Source organism: Larus michahellis, chromosome 7 (assembly GCF_964199755.1).
Source record: "Larus michahellis chromosome 7, bLarMic1.1, whole genome shotgun sequence".
Lineage (NCBI taxonomy): Eukaryota > Metazoa > Chordata > Aves > Charadriiformes > Laridae > Larus > Larus michahellis.
The window spans coordinates 12,385,437-12,408,317 of NC_133902.1; the positions used below are offsets into that span (position 1 = coordinate 12,385,437).

A 22,881-nucleotide genomic window follows, 5' to 3' on the forward strand; every position below is an offset into this window, starting at 1 on the left:
GGCAAGAAGGCCAACAGCATCCTGGCCTGTATCAGGGACAGTGTGGCCAGCAGGACTGGGGCAGTGATGGTCCCCCTGTACTGGGCACTGGTGAGGCCCCACCTCGAGTGCTGTGTCCAGTTTTGGGCCTCTCGTCACAAGAAGGACATTGAGGTGCTGGAGTGTGTCCAGAGAAGAGCAACGGAGCTGGTGAGGGCTCTGGAGCACAAGTCTTGTGAGGAGCGGCTGAGGGAGCTGGGGGTGTTCAGCCTGGAGAAGAGGAGGCTGAGGGGAGACCTTCTCGTTCTCTGCAGCTCCCTGAAAGGAGGGGGTAGCCAGGGGGGATCGGTCTCTTCTCCCAAGGAACAGGCAATGGGACGAGAGGAAACGGCCTCAAGTTGCACCAGGGAAGGTTTAGTTTGGGTATTAGGAAAAATGTCTTCACCAAAACATTGTTTTCAATGTTATCAAACATTGGAAGAGGCTTCCCAGGGAAGTGGTGGAGTCGCCATCCCTGGAGGGATTTAAAAGCTGGGCAGACGTGGTGCTGAGGAACATGGGTTAGTGGTGGTTTTGTGAGTGTTAGGCTGATGGTTGGACTCCCTTCCAACCTAGACGATTTGATGATAATACATAGAAGGGGTGGAAGTGGTGCGCTCTACCTAGTAAAAGAGTTTTTACAGTAATTTTATTTGGGGTGCCGAAAAGAAATGGAGGATAAAGATATGTCGGGGTTGGGATGGGTATACCTGTACTCAGAAGTCCAAGTCCGTTGCGCTGGCAGTGGCACCTCCCTGCAGAGGACAGGGCCACTTCTCTCACCCTTTGGCTTCTTGCTTCCACCTTTCTGTGAGTGTGAGACTGCCTGTGTTTCGCCGGGGGTGGGTGTTGCTGCGCTTTGAACCACCCTTTTCCTTGTCTTGCAGAAAGCTGGGCTCGCCCTTGATTAAAACGATGCAGTCTGGGGTGTTGACTGGCTCCAGGCCACAAGAGAGGTTTCAGCATCTCGGTGGCTGTCCTGTGCTCCCAGTACGGATTCCCTGGGCGTGTGGGACCAGGTGGCAGCTCACCCCTGTGAACCCCTGTGCTGGGCTCCTGGTGCGTGCAGGCATGTCTCCGTAGGGAATATCGTCTCCCTCGGAGGCTGCAGGATGGCCCCTTGAATGCCAGTCCTATCTTTGCCAAGCACTATGCTATCTTAGGGCCTCCAAATCCCTCCTGGGACCTTCAAGAGAGGTTGCAAGCTGTTTACCTGCAGTGTGGAAGCAGAGCAGTACGGGAAGGTGGGAGGAGCGGCACAGGAGAGAGCCATTGCAGCACAAACAGCGTGCATTGCTCGTGGGAGGAAAAAGGGTTAGTTACCACCAACTGGCCTGAAGAACATGCTGCCCATGTTCTGTTCGCCTCCTCTCTTCCTCAAAGTGTGAGAGACCTTTAGGGTTGTAGTGATTAGGAGAAAACAAGGGAGGTTTCTCTCTCCCCCTGCATGAACGTGCACTCGGAGGAGCCCGGTTATGTGAAAATAACCTTGTCTTCTGTGTTCAGGCCGGTAGTGGTTGGCACTAATGGAGTGAATACCAGCTGTTCAGCCGGGGAGGCATCTGAGGTGGCATTTAGGAAATCCCTGTAGCTAAGCCAGCTAAACCAGGCTGCGAGCGCCCGGCGTTCCTACGCCTGGCTGCCCAGGCTGCCTGCCACTGGGCGGGCTCGCTGACATCCCTCCTGGCTTCCTCTGCTTGATTGCATGGAAAGGAGAGCAGGTATTTTGTGAACTGTTGGAGGAAGAGGTGAAGAACGGTGGAGTTTGAATCCAGTTCCTCCTGAAACTCCACAAGCCTCTGAGACACTGCTGAACTTCAGGTTAAGGTCTACTTCTGCTCTGCACCAGGCTCAGCTCTCGGGCAGAAGTTCCTAAGCTATGTGTGAATCTTTTTCTAAAGCTAAAAGTGCAAAAATATTCCAGCGAAAGCAGGAGAAGATCTATTTGTGGATGTTCAGGTCAGCTTAGGTTGGAAATTCCAAGTAATGATCTGATGAACAACCTTTTAACTCTGGGCAGCTGCAGCTTAGGGTTACAAAGGTCCTTCTGCAACTCGAGCTGAAACAGTCCCCGTGCCAGGCCCTGAACTGAGCGCTGGTCCTAAAAATCTCACCGTGGGTCGGAGCAGAGCTCTCACCTGCCTTGTCTATGTTTTTGTATGTTATAAATGCTGGTCGTGTGTTGAATGCACTTAATATGTTAAATGGCGATGTATGCTCTGACTCTGTACCAAAGAGACTTCTGTGCTTCAGCCGTTATTGACAGACGTGCTGTGTTGCTGTTCTCCTGATACATGTCAGGAAAAAAACAATATTGGTCTTACAGTTTTTATAGGTACACTTTCTCTCCAATATAAAAGGTTCCTTCTACCTTTTGCTGCTCTGGTTTTGCAGCAGGCCTCTGGCGTTCACCGCAGAGGAGAACCTGCGGGGAGCGGGGCACCTCTCCCGCTACTCCAATTTGGCCGAGACAAATCCATAACCTTGTCCATAACCCGCTGTTCTCCTTGTGTTGACTTTGTAATGCAAATGCCTTTTGGTTTGCAAGTGCCAGCTGGAGTCGGATGTCCCTGAGGCTGGGCAAGACGTTTGCCCACCGTGCATCACATAAACAGCGGAGCGGGACAGAGCCGAGGTGGTGATGGGATTTCCTGGCTCACCTCCAGGCGTGGTCGCATTTTCTTCTAGGGCTTTTGTCCTGAATGGTGAAGCCCACGTGACTGTGGCCTGTGGGGTAGTTGGTGTGTTTGGTTTCTCATCCGGGGAGTTCATTCAAGGGCTTTTTGCCCAGACACTGCCGCCCTGCAGTGACAACGGGCAGCAGGTCTGGGTGCTGCAAAGCTCTTTCTTGGTCGAAACAGCTCAGAATAATCTAACACTTAATGATCTTGCGGATAAATGCCCAAATCCTTTATCTGACTTGAGAAAAAACCTTTTGAGAAAAACCTTTTTCAGGAAGAAATTCTTTGCTGTGAGGGTGGTGAGCCCCTGGCCCAGGTTGCCCAGAGAAGCTGTGGCTGCCCCATCCCTGGAGGGGTTCAAGGCCAGGTTGGACGGGGCTTGGAGCAACCTGGTCTGGTGGAAGGTATCCCTGCCCAGGGCAGGGGGTGGCACTGGGTGGGCTTTAAGGTCCCTTCCAACCCAAACCATTCTGTGATTCTGTGAGATGCTGTCGTTGTCACTAGGTAGAGCTGTCTGTGGTGGCTTTGGGGCAACCACATCTAAGACGAGCTTAATGGCTACAGGCTGTGCTCTGTTTTGGTGGCCCAGGAGTGAAAAAGCTGGTATGATTTGAGCAAAATAGTCGGGCCTGGGCCTTGGAGGATTGATGAAGGGCTGGGGTTTAATTTTGCATTTTAAGAAAGAGATTCTTACTCTGGCTCAGTGGAGGGGCTGAGTGGCAGCTGGTGACGGAAATGGAGATGGCACTGCCCAGGCTGCTGTCTTGTGGCTTTGGGGGTGGGTTGTGACCTGGGCAGCTTGCTGGTTGCTCATGGACTTGACAAAGAGCAGGTAGTAAAAAACAGCTCCTGGGGGGCTGGGGCAGGGAGCTGGGTGTTCAACTCGCAGCCTTTCCTGTACCCGAGGCATTTCCACGATGTTTGCAAGCGTTGCTAGATCAGAGTCGGGGAAACTTCCTGCGGGAGCCAACCCTCCAGGCAGTCAGCGAGGGGAGTGGGGCCGTGCTCTGGCACATGGGTGCTGGTGGGAGCCGGAGACATCCAGCTACTCCCCGCATGCACAGCAGCTCCTGGGAAGGAGGACTTAAAGGCTTGGTCGTATTCAGCAGCGAGAAAGCAGCCCCTTTGTCCTCTCCTCCCTGGCCAGAGAGGGCCGCGGGCAGCTAGAGCATCACGGGCAAAGGTTGGCAGCAGGAGGATCCTGGCTGGGCATCGGGAAGCGTCAGCCAGGGCGGAGGGCTCGGTGCCGGGGCAGAGCGCTCAGTGCCAGGGCACAAATAGCCCTCTGCTATTGTTCCCGGCACTCCCCCACACGCCATCAGTGCGGCATGAGGCAGGTGCCGGCCACTCGGAGTGTGGCGGCTGCGACTGCATCTCCCGGCAAGCCGCTCCGCTCGGCGAGGAAGGGGATGCGTCGCTGGCATCCGCCCACGGGCAGGATGCCGGCTCTGCCTATGGGGAGGGGTGATCCCTCCATCGCTCGCTCCATTTTCTGTCTCGCCTGTCAGGGAGACACTTAGATGGCAGAGCCGTGCTCGGCGGCCTGGGGAGGTAGGTGGAGTCTGGCCGTCCTCCGCCCGCCCTCCCTCCATTGTCAGCGGCAGCCGGCGGTGGTGGTGGCGGCGGTGGCGGGCACCTGCTGGGGCCGCCAGTGGCAGGGATGCTCCTGCCCTTCGCGGCGGAGCGGGGAGGCTGCCGCAGTCCCAGCGCGAGGGTTTCAGAGCCGCTGCCGGCAGCAGCCGAGGGACGGAGGAAGGAGATGCTGCTTGTGCCTGCCCGGCCCTGCTGCCGCCTCGGGAAATGAACATGAGTCTGCCAGGCCGCGTCTCCTGCTCCATGCTCAACTGCTTTGTAAGTGCTGCTTTCCCTCCCCCGCTCCTCTCCTCCATGTAAGCCAGTTTCTCTTTCCAGCTCCCATGCTGAGTTGGCTGCCCCAGATCAGGCCTGTCCTTGAGGCCAGGGCCGTGTGCGGATCCTCCTGCCCCGGATCTGCCCAGCCTGTCGTGCAGCCCCCTGCCAAGGGAGGTCCCCTTCTCCTCCCTCCCATGTGCCACCGGAGGATGCCGTGGCCCCTGCCGGTGCTGTGCTGTTGTCCTGCTCAAGCCCAAGGGCACAGCAGGCTGAGTCGGCCGGAAGGCCCCAGTGATGGTGCCGTGCCACGCAGGCTCCGGCCCGTCCTTGCCTGGAGCTGGAAAATTACCGTGAGAGAGCAGGCAGCCCCAGGGGAGCCCTGCGCTCCCGCCATGGCTGTGGCGTGCAAGGCAGGGGTGTGCAAGGCCCCCTCCTGTGCTGAGGCTGCCAGGAGGGTGGTGTGGGAGGGAATCCCAAGCTCTGCGTCTTCTATACCTTTGGGGAAAGGAGTTTGCTTGCTCAGAGGCAGATCTGATGGCCCTTCTGGCATAAGCCCCCCTGAAAATGACTCATGGACAAATGGACTCTGAGGGTGTCAGGAGGTGGGTGGCTTGTGAAGAGAGCGGGGTCCTGAGTCCCCCCCCGCCCTGCTGATACCCTGGGATGGGGCTGTGGCAGGAGGAGATGCTCAGCCTCCCGCCTGTCCTGTGCTGCAGGCGAGGAGGAGCTCAAGGGCACTCAGGCCGGTGGAGAGCTTGGGCTGCCCTGTTCCAGTTCCTGCTGCTCACTGGGATTTCTTTGCAAGCTGCAAAGTGGTGATGGGAGAGGAGGGTACCTCTGCTCCCTGCCTGCTGCACCAGCACGCAGGCACGCACCTTTCCTTTGCACTCTCCTGGGCTAGCACCTCGGCCTCGGAGCGAGCCACTGGCAGGAGAGGCCCCTGAGAGCCCCATGGTCTCCAGCCTCACGCAGGGACCAGGTGAGTGGGTGAGGAGGGGCAGCGCCTTTGCCTCCGGCCAGGGCTGATGCCGAGTTCTGTGCTAGCCACGAGCAGTGGGTGCGCAGGTACTGCTGCACCCGGGCAGGAGATGGACTGCGGGGTCTGAGATCCGGGGAGCGCCCCGGGTACCTGGGGGTGCTCTCAGCAACGTATGGGGATTCAGCCTTATTTAAATATAACTTTATAACTGAGACAAAAGGGTTGGGTTCTCGTTTCTTCAGGTTGAAATTCAGTGTTTTGGCTTCAGTGACTTACCCAGAAAGATATATCATTGTAAAATATTATTTAATGCTTGCAGAACAGAGTATTTCCTAATAATTGCTGGACCCTAGAGGAGCTGTAGTTAGAGAGCAATAGGCATTCTGCAGAATACATTCCCACACCAAATACACACAGAATTAACACTGTCCCGGGCTCGCAGCAGGGGAGCATCCTCAGCTGAGTGTCTGGATGCCGCTCACTTGTGCAGCGAGCCAGTGGTGTGGCAGAAGGTGGGGGGAGGGTTGGTGAAAATGAGCACTGCGATTTTAATGAGGGACTGAAGATTCACAGGTCCCAAATGGAGACACGCTCTCCACTTTTCCAAGGATGGCGTGTCCAGGCTCTGTGTCTCCTCTCAGACCACTTCTCTGAAGCCTCCATCGGCTTCCCAGGGTTTCCGTCTGAGCAGGTTGGACACGTTCAGCTGCTCTGAGGACAAATGCCCTGCTTGGGTGCTGTCGCCAGTCAGTGGCACATGTTGGGTGCGCTTAGATGCAGTTGTTATAGGGCTACGTTTCATACTCACATATTCTCCTGGAAAAGCTTCAGGCTCTTCCCAGATTTCTTATGTGAAATCATAGAATCATCTAGGTTGGAAGGGACCTTTAAGATCATCAAGTCCAACCATGACCAGAATAAGAACTCCCCAAAGAAAGCAGTCCTTGTGAACATAAGAGGAGGAAGAGCAGGCCGAAGCTGGGCTGTAGATGGAAACCCTTTGTGTTACGGTGTTTGCTGTGGTGCCGTAGTGAAGGTAATGGGGTAACCTTTGACATGACAAACTCCTGTCGCATCGGTCTGAGATCCTATGTGTGGTCAAGGTGCATCTGCTTGGCTTTCCAAATACCACGCAACTGGAAGGGACAGGACTTGGAGACCTGTTTTCGGTCAGTCACTGTGCGGTGGGTATTCTGCAATGGCAGGAGGAACTGCTGGGGTCCTGCAATGCAGAGAGCACGGCCTGGAGGTGTTTCCATGCACAGGTCCAGGGGTTCCCCAAGGTATTGGGGTGCCAAGAGTATCCAACAGCCTCAATTTTTGCCTTTTCTTAAAAAATACTGTCTGACTGTGTGTTTTGTTTGCAATGCAGGGTGAGGAGGGCCCTCCCAGTTTGGAGTATATCCAGGCCAAGGACTTGTTTCCCCCGAAAGAGCTTGTAAAGGAGGAAGAGTCATTGCAGGTAAGGAAGTAAGAAAACCGAAACAGTCCGCTTCGGGATGCAGCAGGCTCGACTCAGGTAGTGTGAAACCTGAGAGCAGCTCTCCAGCCCGGGCCGTGTTCTGGAGGCGGCTGGCTCGCTGGTGCTGTAGGTCACATTCGGACCGGCGAGTCTTTCCGCCTGCGTGGAGGCTGCTGACGGCAGTTCTGTACGCCCTGGCCCTGCCTTCCCGGCCCTGCCAAGGCGCTGCGATTTGTACAGCATCGCATCTGCCGCTTGGAAATAACGGCTGGAGCATGATGCAATACAGAGCCATCCTGGGTATTCCCTGTCCTCCACTTGTGCTGACAGTGAGAAACTGTGACGCTGCCCGCGTAGCTCTCTGCAGCAGGTAGACGTTGTCTGGGACAGGCCAAATATCAGGGCTAGACTGTGCTCTGCGTAGCCATGGTGTTCATCGCAATGGATGATTTGGCCCTAATATACGTTGCTCCTGGCATTTTCCTGCTGCAGAGCTGTTGGAAAGAGAAATCTCCATGTGGTGCCTGCCTCCTGCTGCAAAAGGCCCTTGAAAGAGCCCTGGGTACTGTTGCTGCTGTGCAGCAAGGGCAGTATTCTGAGCGGTGGGAGCCAAAGCCTCCCGGTGTTTGCTGCTTCCTTTAACGTAGCCCACTGCCACCTTATCCTTGTGCTCATCATCCTCCTCCTATGGCTGGCCAAACTCGCGTTGTATGTTCTCACTGCTGCTGCAGTATTTGAGTTTGCTCTGAGCGGCATCGTCTCGGTAAACGGTGCTGATAAAAGCAAGGACTGAAGCGTGGCACCGGGAGGATTGGTGTGAAGGAGCGAAGGCGGGCTGAGGAGGTGCAGGGGGCCAAGGCTGCAGGTCGGTGGCCCTCGGGAGGTGAAGCCACTGAGCCGGGACCGCCTGGAGAAGAGCAGAATCCGCTTAAGTCTTCTGCGTGGAGGACCGTAAAGTCCACCCCTCCCAAAGGGTAATTTGCGTTCAGTAAATTGTTATTCTCTTAATGTAAAGCGAAGTCTAAAAGGACGCCATGGGCTTGATAACAAGCTGTATCCAGGCATCTGTCAGTTTATTCCAGGATTTCCCTCTCTCAGTTCTCGCGGCTTTACCATCCCGTTTCTAATCTGTCTCCCTTCTGTTGCTGTGTGAAAGAGCCACGTAAGCAGAAGAAACACATGCCAACTAAAAACAGCTCTGGCAAGCATGCATAAATAAACTGCCGGAATAAAGAGAGTATATTCTCTTAATGTCAAATAATTAACATTTTTAAAGGGTTTTCAGACAGGTGCCAGCCTAAGGTTGTTATTTGTTGTACAAGTAACTTAAGAAGAGAGAAGTTGTTAGTACAATTGTCACTTGAACACGAAGTCTGACATTTAGGAAATTCAATTTTTAGGCAGCATATACCCAAGCCATGGAAACAACTTCGTAATAAAGACAAGGCGGTCTGGCTTGTACTAATTACAGTGTAATGAATTGGTTTCATCAGATGCCCTGTCTGGCAAGTAAAAGGCTCTGGCCAAAATAATTCTTCGTGACATTTTTTGCGTAATTGAATTGATTACCAACGTCACCTGGTGTAGGTGGCATTCAGGGAGCAATGAGGAGTCTACTTAGCTAAGGAAAATGGACCTGGGGAATTTTAGGCTGTTCTGCCTTTTTTTTTTTTTTTTTTTTTTTTAATACAAGAAAAGAAAATCACATTTGGCCGTCTGCCAGGATCCCCTGTTTTAAAAATAGCTATGGCATGTCCGGGCTGATAGGGAAAACCAGAAAGACACTTGTTTATCTGGATTTTTTTAAAAAAAGTTCTAATACAGGTAACTTTAATGACATTTCCTTGGTTATAAATAACTATAGACAGAGATTCTCTCAGAACCTTGTTAGCAGAAATTGGTCAAAACTCTGGTTCATTTACTTGCCTGCATTGGTACCAGCGAGTCTCGTAGTGCTGTTAAGAGCCCCCTTCACTTAAATGCTGCAGCAGGATCCCATATGTGACACCTTCTCTTGGGACAAAGGGCTCTGATTGTTTCGGGCTCTGCCTGGAGCTATGCAGAGCACTCCCCAGCTCGTGTCTGAGCGGTGCCTGACGTGTTCTTCATCACTCGTGCTAGTGCTGTGTTCACCCTCTCTAAAAAGCAGGGACCATAACGCCCTCTGCCCCCATGCAGCACCCTCGTGGCCAGATGCCCACAGTTGGCATCTTTGATATTTGCAGTCACACCTCTCCTCCACAAGTAATTGTCCATCGGGAGGTTCCCGATGGACAGTGGGTCCCGAGGCATCCTTAGAAGAAGATCCATCATGTGGGGCTGGACAGTGGGTGCCAGTGCTGTTGGTCTCGTTGCCTGCTCTTGGTGCACAAAGAACACATTGCTGTGTGATTTCCCGCAGGAGATGCAGTGCGGGGGCAGTCGGAAGGGCAGCTTGTGGCATTTATGGCGCACAAAGTACTCTGCGTGTGTCTTGAATTAGTGATGTCTCCCTTCCAGGTCCCATTCACTGTGTTGCAGGGCGAGGGAGTGGAGTATCTTGGCCATGCAAACGATGCTGTGATCGCCATCTCCAACTACCGGCTTCATATCAAGTTCAAGGATTCTGTGATCAATGTAAGTTCTGCCTGTTCCTGCTGCCTGAACCATCATCTCTCGCAGTATGTGGGGAGGGCGGGCAGGGGTGGCATAGCCCTTTCGGTGGTCTGTGGCATTGGGAACTGTGCCTCTTGAAGGATGCCACGTCTGATGCTGTCTCTAGTTACTGCTGGTCTAGTTGCTGTTTTGCTGCTGCATTTTGCGGTGTGCATGGGGTTTTCCTTTGGATAATAATGAGGTCTTTCCTTTGCTGTTCTCTTAAAATTCAAGCCTTAAATGTGGCAGTTCTAAGACTGTTAAGGTCTCTTGCAGGCTAGTCTTAATGAGACTTCTTCTACCTCCAGACCAGCAACCGACAGTCAGCCAGTGGGAGCCTGAGGCGTTCTCTCACTGTCTTCACTTGCCATCTTTGATTGCAGCTTTTGTTTGGCTCGGTTACCTGTGCTGCTCTGGATGTGATTTAGTCAGTAACTGGCCCCAGGTGGGAAACTACCCAAGGACAGAATAGAAATTGGAATAGTAATTGTTGAAGGAGGCTCTGCGCTGAGTCATGAAGCTTCATAAGCCTCCGAGTGGGTTTGTAGTTTGAACTAGAAGCTCACGATTGTTGATAGAGCCATGACTGTGCGTGATGGGCCTGCGGGCAAGGCTGCTATGGGATGTGAGATGTCTTGTCATGCCCTACATCTGTCCCTCGCAGGTGCCTTTGAGGATGATGGAAAGCGTGGAGTGTCGGGATATGTTCCAGCTTCACATCGTCTGCAAGGACTCCAAAGTGATCAGGTATCCGTTTTATTGTTGTATTGTAGGTGCCACTGCAGGCCAGTTGCCATGATCAGCTCTGGTGTCTCCCTCTCTGCTGCCGTTGGAATTGAGCTGTTCGTGGCCAAGGTTACTAAGACTTGGTGCTTTGCTCCTTTTTGTGGTTAAGTGGAGCAGAGCTGTGTGTCTTGGCTGTATGAGCATACCCACTGAGGATGATTTGCATTTGGTTTGCAGGTGCCATTTTTCCACCTTTAAGCAGTGCCAGGAGTGGCTAAAGAGGCTAACTCGAGCCATTGCCCGCCCTGCTAAGCCTGAGGACCTCTTTGCATTTGCCTATCATGCGTGGTGCTTAGGAGTCTGTGTTGATGAGGAGGATCAACATGCACATCTCTGCCGTCCAGGTAAGCTCCTGGCCCTGAGGTCCCCTTCCTGCTCTTCTGGCCAGAAGCACTGCAATGCAATTTGAACCCTTGTTCATAAACTGATGTCTGGCTAGGTCTTAGGCTCTGCTGTGGCCATAGCCCAAGTTCATCTTGCTGAGGGACATCCTGTACCTGGCCTAGAGATCCAGCTGATGGCCAGATGTGGCTGGATAACAAGCATGGTAAAAAGAATAATAGTGATAAGCACAATAAGGAGCATTCTGAGCCAGAAACACATAAGCAGCTTTTCCCTTTCTCCTTGTGAATGAAGAAAACATACTTCAGTATTCTCATCATGATGATAGAGAGCTCAAGCAGTCTCGGCTCTGGATGGTAAACATCATCAGGTTTGAGGCAGCATAATTAATACAAGTCCATCTACATCTCTTCTCCAACACCTAGAAATGCCATGACATTCTGATGATAGCTCCGTGGAGACGGCTGGCTCCTGCTTATACAGGGACAAGTGAAATCTTTGAATCCATAAGGAGAAAACCAGAGCTCTGCGATGGTGCCCTCGTGTGGATCAGGAGTTTCCCTTCTCTGGGAACACAAAGTTCACTGGCAGTTGCTTTGTCTTTAAACAGCTTCACCACGAATAGAAGGGGATTAAAATGAGTGACAAACCTGTCTCTTAGAGTTGAAAATGCACTGCTATTTGAGAAGAGAAGCGGTAGCCTGAATGAAATGTCCATACGCAGGTTGGGCTGGAGCATTGTTGTTGAATAGCATAACTGAAAGAGATACCAAAAAGAAATTAACAGAGAAAAGGTAAACTACGTGTTCTTACCCAGTCCCAAACACCAGCAATTAGGAGATATTTGCTGTCTCTCCTTTAGAGGAAGTATTATTCTGTGTATAAACAAACTTATCCGTGGAAATTGTTGCTGCAGGATATGAATGAGGCAAAGAGCTTTGTAGTATTTATTTATTAACAACATTAGAGACTCGAGCAACAAAGACATCCAGGATTTGTAAGGCGAGGCCAAAACATAAGAGAGCAAACCCTGAGTCAGCCTCTGAGAGCGCAGCCTGGAAGAAGGAACTGCCTGGGGTGGGTACTCTGTACTCCTCTGCCCTGGGGTTCCTGACATCCACTTTGGAAGCCATCTCTGTCAGAAGGGCAAAAGGGGATTAAATTAACCCCCTACACTCCGATATCGACGTGAGAAGGCTGCTTCCATGCTGCTGTGTGCCCGGAGACTGAGAGGTGATCTGGCTTGATAAAATACATAGAGGAACCCCCATGAGGGACAGGTCTTTTTGGCTTCTGAAGCAAGATCCCTGCCATCCAGCTGTCCTGTAGTTTCTCTCCAGCCTGTGATAGTTGCTGTGGAGCTGCCACTAACATGGTGGCAGTTGTGCTTAGCTGTCAGTAAATACCCTGTGCTCTGCTCTTCCAGGAGACCATGTGAGATACCGATTTGAGATGGAGCTGGTGAGGATGGGCTTTGACTTGCAGAATGTCTGGCGCGTCTCTGACATCAACAACAATTACAAGTGAGTGTTTCACCGCCAGGCTCTCCCCACTCTCCTCTTTCCTTACCTTCTTCCCTTTGCAGTCCCCGTGCAGAGCAGTGGATGAGTCAGACTCCAGCTAATCCTCCTTCCTGGCCTTGATAACCCTCAGGCAGATCAGCATATGAGCCAGATCCCCCTTCTTTCTGCCTTTCTCATCATGGGATTGAAGAAGGAATACAGCCCAAACATCAGAGCTAGCAGCAACTGTAAATGCTGACTCAGGTAGTTTAAATTGTGGCAGCCATCATTCATCCTTGAAGATGTTCTGGAGTCTTGGAGGAACTGTCCGTCATAGGGTTGCTTTTCTGGTCAGTCGTTCTCTCTAAAATGCTCGCAGTGTTTGAAATGAAAAATACAAAGTGTTCATAAAGTCGGGCAGCTCTTCAACTCCATTGAGAAACAGGATGAGCCAGTGGAGGGCTGTCAGGATGCTCAGAAGTCTGGGGAATCATAGAATCACAGAATGGTTTGGGTGGGAAGGGACCTTAAAGCCCACCCAGTGCCACCCCCTGCCCTGGGCAGGGACACCTCCCACCAGCCCAGGTTGCTCCAAGCCCCGTCCAACCTGGCCTTGAACCCCTCCAGGGATGGGGCAGCCACAGCTTCTCTGGGCAACCTGGGCCAGGGGCTCACCACCCTCACAGCCAAGAATTTCTTCCTCGGATCTCATCTAAATCTCCCCTCTTTCAGTTTGAAGCCATTACCCCTCGTCCTGTCACTACAAGCCTGTGTAAAAAGTCCCTCCCCAGCTTTCCTGGAGCCCCTTTACGGACTGGAAGGGGCTGGAAGGTCTCCCTGGAGCCTTCTCTTCTCCAGGCTGAACCCCCCCAGCTCTCTCAGCCTGTCCTCACAGCAGAAGGGCTCCAGCCCTCCCAGCATCTCTGTGGCCTCCTCTGGACTCTCTCCAACAGCTCCGTGTCCTTCCTGTGCTGTGAACGAGCGAGGCTCATTCACTCTGGCACAGAAGAGGCCAAAGGGTGATGTGCTTGCAGCCTGCAGCTGCTGGAAGGGCAGTTACAAAGCTAATACAGTGAAACGCATCTTCTGACAGTGGCAGTCACAATTGCAGCTTGGGAGGTTCACACTGGACATGGGAGGAAAAACATCATTCCCCAGGAGAGTGGTGCTGTGCTGGGACAGTTTCCGAGAGAGGTGGGGGTTCTCCATCGCAGCGTTTCAAGTCTCGGATGATCTAGTGTTGGAGGTGGTCCCCTGTGAGTGGGTGGAAGGAGTGGAGATCTCCAGAATCTTTCCCACCAGCAGATCAGGGATTCCAGCCTGTCCTCTACTCCTGGAGAAGAGCACAGGAGCTCTTAGAGAAGCGCTGCTGCATTCTTTGCAGCAGGTGGCATTAAGCCAACAGGGTTTTATTAAGCTTTGACAGATGTATTCATGTCTTCGTTCCCTATAATTCGTTTCCCTTTCCATGAAATGACTGGTATCCCTCAGTCTTTTCTCTATGTCTCAGCCAGTAAAGGCATCTCCGTCACCTAGATATCGAACAGTTCCAGGTCACTGGTTTGTTGTGGAGACCATGAGAAGCCTCGGGCACGCTGGCGGGGGGTAATCCTGGCAGAGTTTTGCAGTTTGCTGCCTGTACTCTTCTCTCTTCCTCAGGAATCCAGGCAGCAAGCACTAGATTTGGGGGGCGATTTACAGTTTTTACTTGGCCATACTGATCACATTGTTGCTTTTGGACCTTTAATGGGACTTCGATGGCATTTACACAGTTTCTCAAAGGATGTCAAATAAAAATTGCTTTCCTGACCTGCTCAGTTTTGGAACATGGAACGTGTAGGTCCCTGCCCTCGGTAGAGTCTCTGCGTGTCTTTGAGAGCAGTCAGGCTTTCTCCTGCTGCTGGATGTTGGGATGTGGTTCCCTCTGACTATTTCAGAAAGTTCAGCTTAGATTGACCATCTGTGGTTCGCTTCCTGGCCAGTAATACACAGCAATTAGCCAACTTCTCTAAAGACAGATGTTTTATTTCCAACCAAACCAGGGAAGAAACAACTTGAAACAAACCTCAGCAAGCTGGATGAAGGCCTGGTTTTGCTTTCCTCCATCTGCCGAGTTCCTACCTGGGGATCCTGGCAGGTCTGGGCTTCCTGCAGACATCCCGAGATCTTAAAGGTGGTGTAATTTGCTTGTGCAACTCAGAAACCAGTTCTCTCTCGCTGCTGCTGCTTCGGGGAGTGTGTCTTTAAATCCTGCCTTGGCTTTTGATCATTGCCACCTGCCTCTATTCACAGGAATCGGGTTACTTTTTAACTGTTTATAGTCCTTTTATCTTTTATTTCCCAGCATTGGCAAAACAGTGTTGTTAGAGACAGGATGCTCCAAGGTAATGGCTTTGTTCGTTGTCTTTCAAGTCTGTACCGAGATGTCCTTATCTGGAAATTATTATCTTCTTCCTGGCGACAGCCATCATAACATTAGAGCAATACAAGCATATAATAACCACTCCTTCGGTCTTGATAAAAGTCTACTATTTCAGCATACAATGACAATAAAATTATTACATGATCTCCCTGTGGCTCTCCCATCTTCGGTGATGTGCATACCCAGAGAAATGGGCACACTCTGGCATTCCCTGTCTGCCACAGCCATGCTGTCCGAGACAGGAGTGCGTTTGTATCAGCCTTAATGCTGCTGGGTTTGGTGCACGCGTGGTTCCTTCCAAAAGGAAAAACCGCTCATCTTGCCTTCAGTTGTTGATGCTCATTTTCAACTTCGATCTTTTCACAATTGTGGTTTTATTTATTTTTGACTTTATGAGGAAAAAGCTGTCTGGAGTTCTCTGTTACTGGTTTAGACAGCTGATGTTCCCTACTTGTTTCTGTGGCTGGTCTTAATTCATATTTTGTTTTACTTTGTTATAATTCTCTACAAACTTTAACGCTATCCTTCGCTTTTATTGGAAAAGTGATAATTAATGTTATTGCTTGTATTTGCCATATGAACGTGTAGCCAAAAAGTCTGCAAGGACCATTAGCAATAACATGTGTGGCTTAGCCTAGATCTCCCAAGGGAGATCTCTCCTGATGGACTTTGTGGTAAGAAGAGGCTTCGTCGTAGTTGTGGCTTGTGCCGATGGACGTGTTTGTGGTGTTACAGCCACCTTTTCTGGGATCAAACCTCACAGTTTCAGAAATGTCTCATCCTTTGTTTTGGGTCCCAGGGGTGTTTCAGGCCCCTCCTCTGTGACCCACGTGGCTTCGCCCTTGGTCTCTTCCGCGTGGCAAGTGAGCGTTTTGCACAGCGCAGGGACAAGCGTGGTTCCCCTTAGGACTCCCTTTGATGTGAAAAATGACCATTGAAGTTCTGCACAATTTCTTATCTTTTCAAGAGTTGCTGTTTCGGAAGAAGAGCCTCCTTCAAGTCTTTGGTGAGCCACCCGATAAAACACACACACAAATTTCAGAAAAACCCCTTCTGAAAATCCAAATCAAGTGTCAGCCACAGGAGCTCTAGCTGTGCACCCAGTGATGTTTCCAGCAAACTCTACATGCGTGCGGTGCCACTTCCCTCCACAAAAGCCGTGTTGACTTTTCCCAAGTGCGCCGTATTTGCCCTTGCACCAACTGTGGCAGCCAGGGGCTTTGCACAGAAGTCAGACTCCGGTGGTTTCCCACGTTCGCCCCAGAGACCTTTTTTACAAAATTGATATCGTGTTTGCCACCCTTCATTCCTCTGGCACCCGGGCCAATGTAAGCAATGGCTTACACATCTCGGTTAATCATTCACCTGGTGCGCATCTGGGTTGCTGTAGAAATGTTGAGCATTATCTAGTCCTGGTGATTAGTTGCTCCTGGTTCCTAGCAGATTGTTCTAAAACTTCCCCTGCAGAAGTTTCCACGTTAATTTCTTCTTGCGCCCCGTCCCTTGTAAAACAGGGTTAGGTCTGGCAGCTTCTCCGTGGGCTCTTCTGCTGAGCACCAACGCAAATAGTTTCGATTTTCTGCTGTGATCTTCCTGATCTGTCACACCTTCAACCTCAGTAGCAGGCCGATCCCCCCGGGATGTTTGAAAAAGGTCTTCAGAGTTTTAATCTTCACAGGTCATTTCTGAAAAACTGCCAGACGTGTCTCCTTTTCACTGTTTTTTAATTCAGGTGCACACTTGGCTCCTCTCATGTCCTTTGGAAACATCTCCCTCTTTGAAGGATGTCCTTTTATTTCTAAAATCCTTCTGTTGTTCACTGTTTAGCTCTGCCAGCTCTTTCTGATCTTTTTGATGTTTGATGCATTTTATATTACCATTGAATTTTGATGGTTTAAGTAACCATCACATCATCTCAAGCTTTTCCCCCCCCCCCCCCCCCCTTTTCTGAAACTGATCGTTGACTGTCATGGGAGGCTTGTCCCCTCTAAAAATATTGTTGAATTCTGCTGTGTGATGAATACTGTAACAAAGTGATTTTTCAGTTACTCTGTTCTGGAGCAGCTTAGGACCGAAGGAAGAGTTACGTACTTTGGTGTTATTTGGCTGGTAGCGCTAAGCAGCAGCTGATCATGTCTAAAAAGGTCGCCTTTGTCTCGTGCATTATCATGGCGCTTATGCATTTTATGTGGAAGCAACACAAGTCTCCCGTGGCGATTTCAGTGCTCGCAGCCTTTATGAATCTCTTCCAGCCTCCCATGGATGTCATTACTGTTGCCCCAGTGGTTGATGGTGTGGCCTCAGTGCTGTCCTGTTTCTCTCTAGGCTTGGGATTTGAGTCCATGCACGTTCTACATTGCTTGTGGGTGCTGGTAGCTCTTAGCCTCGCGCTTTTACCTTCGCATTTTCCTGGAATGTACCACACTTTGTTCACTAGCTCCGGTCTTCCTACAAAGCTTGTACTCTGAAATTTAGGAGACCAGTAATAATCTTCCTTATATCAAGTTCATAAGATGCTATTAGGCCAACGTCCTCGTTTATCCTGGCTTTTCAGCCCCTCTGTTTTTTGGAATTCTAGCCTAGAAGCACAGGTTTATTTGCCTCATTGCCTGTTTTTGTGCACCCTGCTTAAATTTGGCTTAACTTCTTGAGGCTGTCCTGTTTTCTACCTGGATTTTTATTGAATTCTGTCTTACTGTTTTCCTAAGGCTACAGAGATTCAGTGACTTAACTCTTAGAAGACATGCTCCTGAACCTCTCCTGTACTGACTGTCCCTGGGTTTTGGTTACAGACATCTGTAACGTTTAATTGGAAGTGCCAGGGAACTGATTCTATTCTCATTTCGATGAAGCCCATTCTTCCTGTATAGACTCAGCTATTCCAAAAGTTCCTCGAGATCTTTTAACAAGTGCCAATCCTGTTCCTCCTACCTTTTATTCGCAGTCACACTTCAATACTTCTCTTCAATGATTTCCTGACCAGCTTTACACATGGAATCTGAGGCATTTCAGAGATGTCCAGGCCTAGACATCCTACCACAGACATCCTGGTCTTCGGCTTCTTACCTGACCACTTTAATTTTGCTTCCTGGATTCCTCTTCCTCACTCTGTTGTTTTTATCCCAGAGACAGCCTTGCTTTCTGCCTGGGGCTTTCTGAGAAGCTGTCTAGATGCTGTGTGAAGTGCCATCTTCTAACGTGGCAGGCAGCTCCTCGCTAGCATCACAAACTCAATAATACGAAGCGCTGTGTCGTGCCTGTTGCCATCAGCAGGGACAGCCTGGGCTCAGGGGAACAGCAGGCCACCCTCTGGAGCCTACCAGCTGGATAGTTTCGCCCCCTCAGTTTGCTTCCCATCTGCCCTGAAACATTCCTTCTAAATGATGTGGTTATAGCCTGGAGCTGGAGCTGCCTTTTGATGTTCGAGTCCTGCAGGGCTGTGTCTGCCTGGGCTGCTGGAGCTCAGCTGGTCCAGCCCAGGCAGGGCTTTGCCGCAGGGGCAGGGTGGGAGCTGGGGTAACCAGGAGGCCCCTGCGCTCCTGGATTCTTTACCTGTGCTTCATTTCACTTGTGTCGCTCTCTCCCCTTCTCCCCAGCACACTGTTTGGCTCATCCCCCTTTTTCCCTTGGCTCCCCTCTTGCCCTGCTGCTAACGGACTTGCAGTTGGGTTTTCAACGGTTGTCTTGAGACTTAAGCATTGACAGTCTTATTGCCTCTTCCACCACTCCCCACAGGCTGAATTTCCATTTCAACCAAACTGCTTTACGCTCCAGGTTCGTTACGATGTGGGTCTCTTTTGCCCGTGGAAGAGTTGGGTGCCCCGCTATTAGCTGTGCAGGCTGTGAGGTTCTTCTCCAGGGGACTGGATTGGAAGGGACTTGCCCATGGCATTCCTCTCACTGCTGCCACGTGTTCAGATGTGTATTAGGAATGTGATTTCTTGGCAGCCCACCAAACAAGATATTCTTTTAGATCTCCTTTATGTCATTTTATTATAGCATACACCAAAACACCGTTGCCATCTTTCTGGGCAGAGTTATGTCTTCCTTGCAGAGAAACATGTAATGTTTATCAGTGGTGACCTGTTTTCTGCGAGGCAGAAAGTGGCAGATCATCATTTACCCCAAGCTGTGTTTCTGGGTTTGCAAGTGCTGCAAGAAAACCAAAACCCCAATAAATTAATAACTGTTCCTCTAAATGCTCACGAATTCTTAAATCCAGAGGATGCTCCAAAGGCACCCTTGGGAAGTACTGGGGTACTTAGCATGATCCCAGAGGTGAGGCCTGAGGGGAAAGGAGGTTGTTGTCTCTTGGCTCACTCCTGACAGCATTTTTTGGGTCACTCTTCCCACTTTGAGACTGTACTGAGACAGATACGAAGAGAAACAGTGGAAGTCCTGCATGCTGAGTTTGGGGAAATGTGAGCTGCTGCTGCCTTCTCTCTGCACAGTTTCCCTGGTGCAGATTTTTGATTGCTCAGTCCTCATCGTCGTGCTTTCTTTCCTCCAGGCTTTGTTCCAGTTATCCCCAGAAGCTGCTGGTCCCTGTCTGGATCACCGATAAGGAGCTAGAGAACGTGGCTTCGTTTAGGTCATGGAAAAGGATCCCTGTGGTGGTGTACAGGTAAATCCAAAACCAAACCAGTGCTTTCCCTCAACCCCATGACAGCCGCCCTTGTCCTTTACTCTTTCACTGGGCGCTGTGGAGCCAGGTTGGCAGAGCGTGCGTATGGGGCTGTGGAGCAAGGCATGATGTCCTGGTCCTCATGCTGCCTGTTCCTTTTGGCTCCCATCTGAAAACACGCTGCTGTCAGGACTCCTCCTCCCAGCACACACACATCAGCCGCTCTAGGCACACAGTCTGCGACGGTAACGCAGGCTGTTCTCTGGAAGGGAGAAACAGCGTTTCGATAGCTGTTGCTTCTTCCCTGCTTTCACTTAGATCTGAAGATGTGGGTGACTTTCATCCTATGGGAGATGCAGCAAGAGCACTGTGTTGAATTAAGGTTCTCTTTTTGAGTTTCAAAACTCCTTCACTGTTTGGTACTTGCCTAGCTGCTACTTCGGAAAGAAATCTCAGCCAAAAAGGGCCTGCTGCTTGGCCCTGCTCTCAACTAGGTGTTCAGGCCTGGAAGTACCTTTCAATACCCAAGTGCAAATCACTTCTGTTTTGGCCGAGTTCTGAGAGTTTGACAACATTTAGGTAACTGAATGAAATGTTTGTGTGCAGCTGAACTTTGTTGATTCAATAGCTGGTAAATAGTCTCTAGTCGGCCTTCCAAAAATAATCCATAGAGGAGGATGCAGGAGGCCAGGCAGCAAATAAAGCAGGGCTTTTCCGGGGGTGGGGAGGTTTCTCATTTAACTTGTCTTCCGGGAGGCTGACATGTTTGAAACAAACAGGAGGCTGGTTGGGTAGCTGCACCCAGGCAGTGAGCGTGTTGTCGAATGTACGTTATGGTTTCTAGCCTTAAACTCTGTGGTAGCAATTCCTAAATCCAAATATAAAAAAACTTTGAAAATATTAGGGCTGCAGAACAAAGGACAGTCCTGGAAAGTACAAAAGCCAGGAAACAAACCCGGTGAATTTACACGTACCTTAACTCTACATTTCCGTGTTACGTGATTTGCTGTTAGATGCCGGCAAAACACAGTGTATTGCTTCTAGAAGAGCGAAATCCTGCAGCAGAGTCCTAACGAGTGCTGCTTATCGTGTGGAGCCTTTCCCTCTTTGTAGCCAAGTCAGCTAAGAAGTTAATTGTATTTGTGATTACTTTTGCTAAAAATGGCCTGGCGCTGGAGACTGTCCCAGTGTGCCTCCCCACCCGAGGGCAAGGCCCTGTCTTTTTGCTACTCTAACACTTATTTTGTTCCTTGCTTTATAATATCACGGTAATGGTACCCAGTAATTTACAGGCTGAGGTGCAACGCTTTGCAGCCTGGGATCAGATTAGAAGATGCTGACAAGTGATGTCACAAGACGGGACAAGTGCTTGCCCACATGTGTCTCTCATTTTCACGCACTCTTGAGCCTTTGCCCTCAAGATTGAAGCCTTTTGGCCAGGAGGGTCCGTGAGGGCCATGGCTGCTTCTGGAGTGCCTTGTGCTGCGTGGAAGGGCCTCAGACTCAGCTCCTCCTCACCCATGGCTCAGGAGAAGCGTGGACAAGTGCGCTCGGGTGCGTGCACCCTGGGGACTCTGTAGCCACAGGACTGTCTGATAGACTTCAGAGCTTTAGGAGAACAGGGCTGAATTCATTGGGTCACAGATATGTAAAACATGACACCAAAGGTACCACATTATCAGTTTTCTTTTTTTTTTTTTTTTTTTTAAAAAGTGTAACTTAGCTGTTAAGCAAAGCAGAAATTCAGGTGTCCATCTCCAAGTCCTCAGTGGAGATGTGCAGGAGAGATGCAGGAACCTCCAGGCACAATTCACTTTTAAAACAACGCAAAGGATGCAATTAATTATTTAGCTGACTAGAGAGACAGACGGGCATTGCGTGCCAGCCGCTCCTCCTTATTACTCTCTGTCTACACAGCCACCTTCAGAAGACCTTGGGACTGCATTAGCCAGAGAGCTCCTCACAGATGCTCAGCATCCCCTTTGCCCGTGCTGGTGCTGCGGTGGATGCCAGGGAAGCAGCGGGCAAGCGGTGGACATTGCTCCAGCACCGTGGTTCAGCGCTTGGTCTCAGGCTTTCAGGTCGTGCCAGAGTGAGCCAGGAGCTTAAGCCAGAGGCTGCGGAAGCGAAAGCACTTGTGTACATGCATCGCAGTTGGGAAACTTTAGGCGGTAGCTCTGCAAACCCTCTCTCACCTCTTTCTTGTATTTTAAGCTACGCTGCTTGACTTGGCATTGATGAGCCCTCTTATGGCCAGAAAGTAACAGAGAGGGGACTTGAGAGGTGTTAGTTGATGTTTTCTGGATGATTGTTGTGTGTTAAATGGCACGTACTAACAGTATCAGATGTGCCTCTAGCCTTGCGCTCTGAATGAATCAGGGAGTAAAACCTCAACTGCTAAACTACAGAGGCACCTCATACTCCAGCTTTGGATTCTGAAAGGGCCTGGAGTCATTAAAACTAAACTGAGGATCCTTAAAAGAATAGTTTTGTCCACGTAAGTTAAAACACTGTGGCACCTTCTGCCATTCTAGTTTCCAGAAAGGAGCTTTTTTTCCTTTGAGGAAAAGCACAAAAATCCCCAGTAAGAAAAGACCTGAAATGCTTAATGCTTTCTCCTCATGCTGGGGAGATTAGGAAGGGAACGCCGAGTCGAGCTGTGGCTGCTCCCCTGACCTGGGAAGCTCGTTGCCAGCTCAGTTGTGGTTTTAGTTTGTCCGCTGGCACTTGCTATGTGTTCTGCTTGCTGATGACTTTATGCTCATCGATGCTGGCCATATTGCCTTGTGTTTATTGGCACCTCGTTCTGTCTCTTGAAACTGGCCACCTCCAGGCCATCCCCTGCCCGGTGCTTGTTGCAGTGCTGAGAGGTTTGTGCTACCAAGAAGTTTTCTGAGTTAATGTGACTCTTTGGCAATGTTTGTAGTATTGCGTTAAGCAGGCTACCGCTGACTTCGAGTGGCCTACGCAGCTAAACTCTTTTTCTATGCTCTGCACCCCAAAATGGTGCCATTGCATCCCAGCCGTGCCTGTTGGGAGCAGTCCTGGCACAGCTCCTGCATTTCCCCAAAACGTGCTCAGGCGCTGTCTGGGAAAGAGCTGGTTGGCACAGGCCAAGGACCGTGGGTGTGCTAACAAACAGGCTTGGATGATCACAGGCTGCTGCTTAAGTCCTTAGGTCCACACCTTGGCTCTGTTTCATTTACTAGTATAAACAAAGCTTTTACTGCTGTCTCTGTTAACCATCCTTGAGTGATCCTGAAGACAGGGATGGATCTCCTGGGAGTGACGTCTCAGTAAGTCACCTCGCAAAACAAAACCGCAGCAGAGAGTGCCGACAGAAGGACCCCACGGTATTTTGACTTAGCCGAACATGAATATTACCTCTTTGGAAGTCTTCAGTTTAGAGTCTTCGCCATTGTTATCTATGAGATGTCATTAACATAATGCATTTTCTGCGTTTGGTGATAAGTTGCCTCAGGAGAACAAGGGGACCTTGTCTTTGAGAAGTAAACCCATCGCTGCAAACTGGGGTAGGTGCTGGTGAGATACTGTGCACCACCGTTAGAAGCTGTTCAAA

General features: G+C 50.5%; 1 protein-coding gene across 6 annotated transcripts in view; it reads left to right on the plus strand.

Moving 5' to 3' along the window:
- Nucleotides 1–22,881, plus strand: part of MTMR4 (myotubularin related protein 4) — a 61,343-nt gene that overhangs the window by 25,512 nt on the left and 12,950 nt on the right. For 4 of the 6 annotated variants that reach the window (XM_074593865.1, XM_074593862.1, XM_074593864.1 and 1 more), the window contains exons 3-8: nt 6,902–6,991; nt 9,491–9,607; nt 10,290–10,372; nt 10,589–10,755; nt 12,180–12,276; nt 19,188–19,301. In XM_074593865.1, the coding sequence (XP_074449966.1) occupies nt 6,902–6,991; nt 9,491–9,607; nt 10,290–10,372; nt 10,589–10,755; nt 12,180–12,276; nt 19,188–19,301 (668 nt within the window). Of the gene's footprint in view, nt 1–4,210; nt 4,551–6,901; nt 6,992–9,490; nt 9,608–10,289; nt 10,373–10,588; nt 10,756–12,179; nt 12,277–19,187; nt 19,302–22,881 lie in introns of those variants that run through there. The other 2 variants (XM_074593867.1, XM_074593866.1) reach the window with 2 other exon arrangements.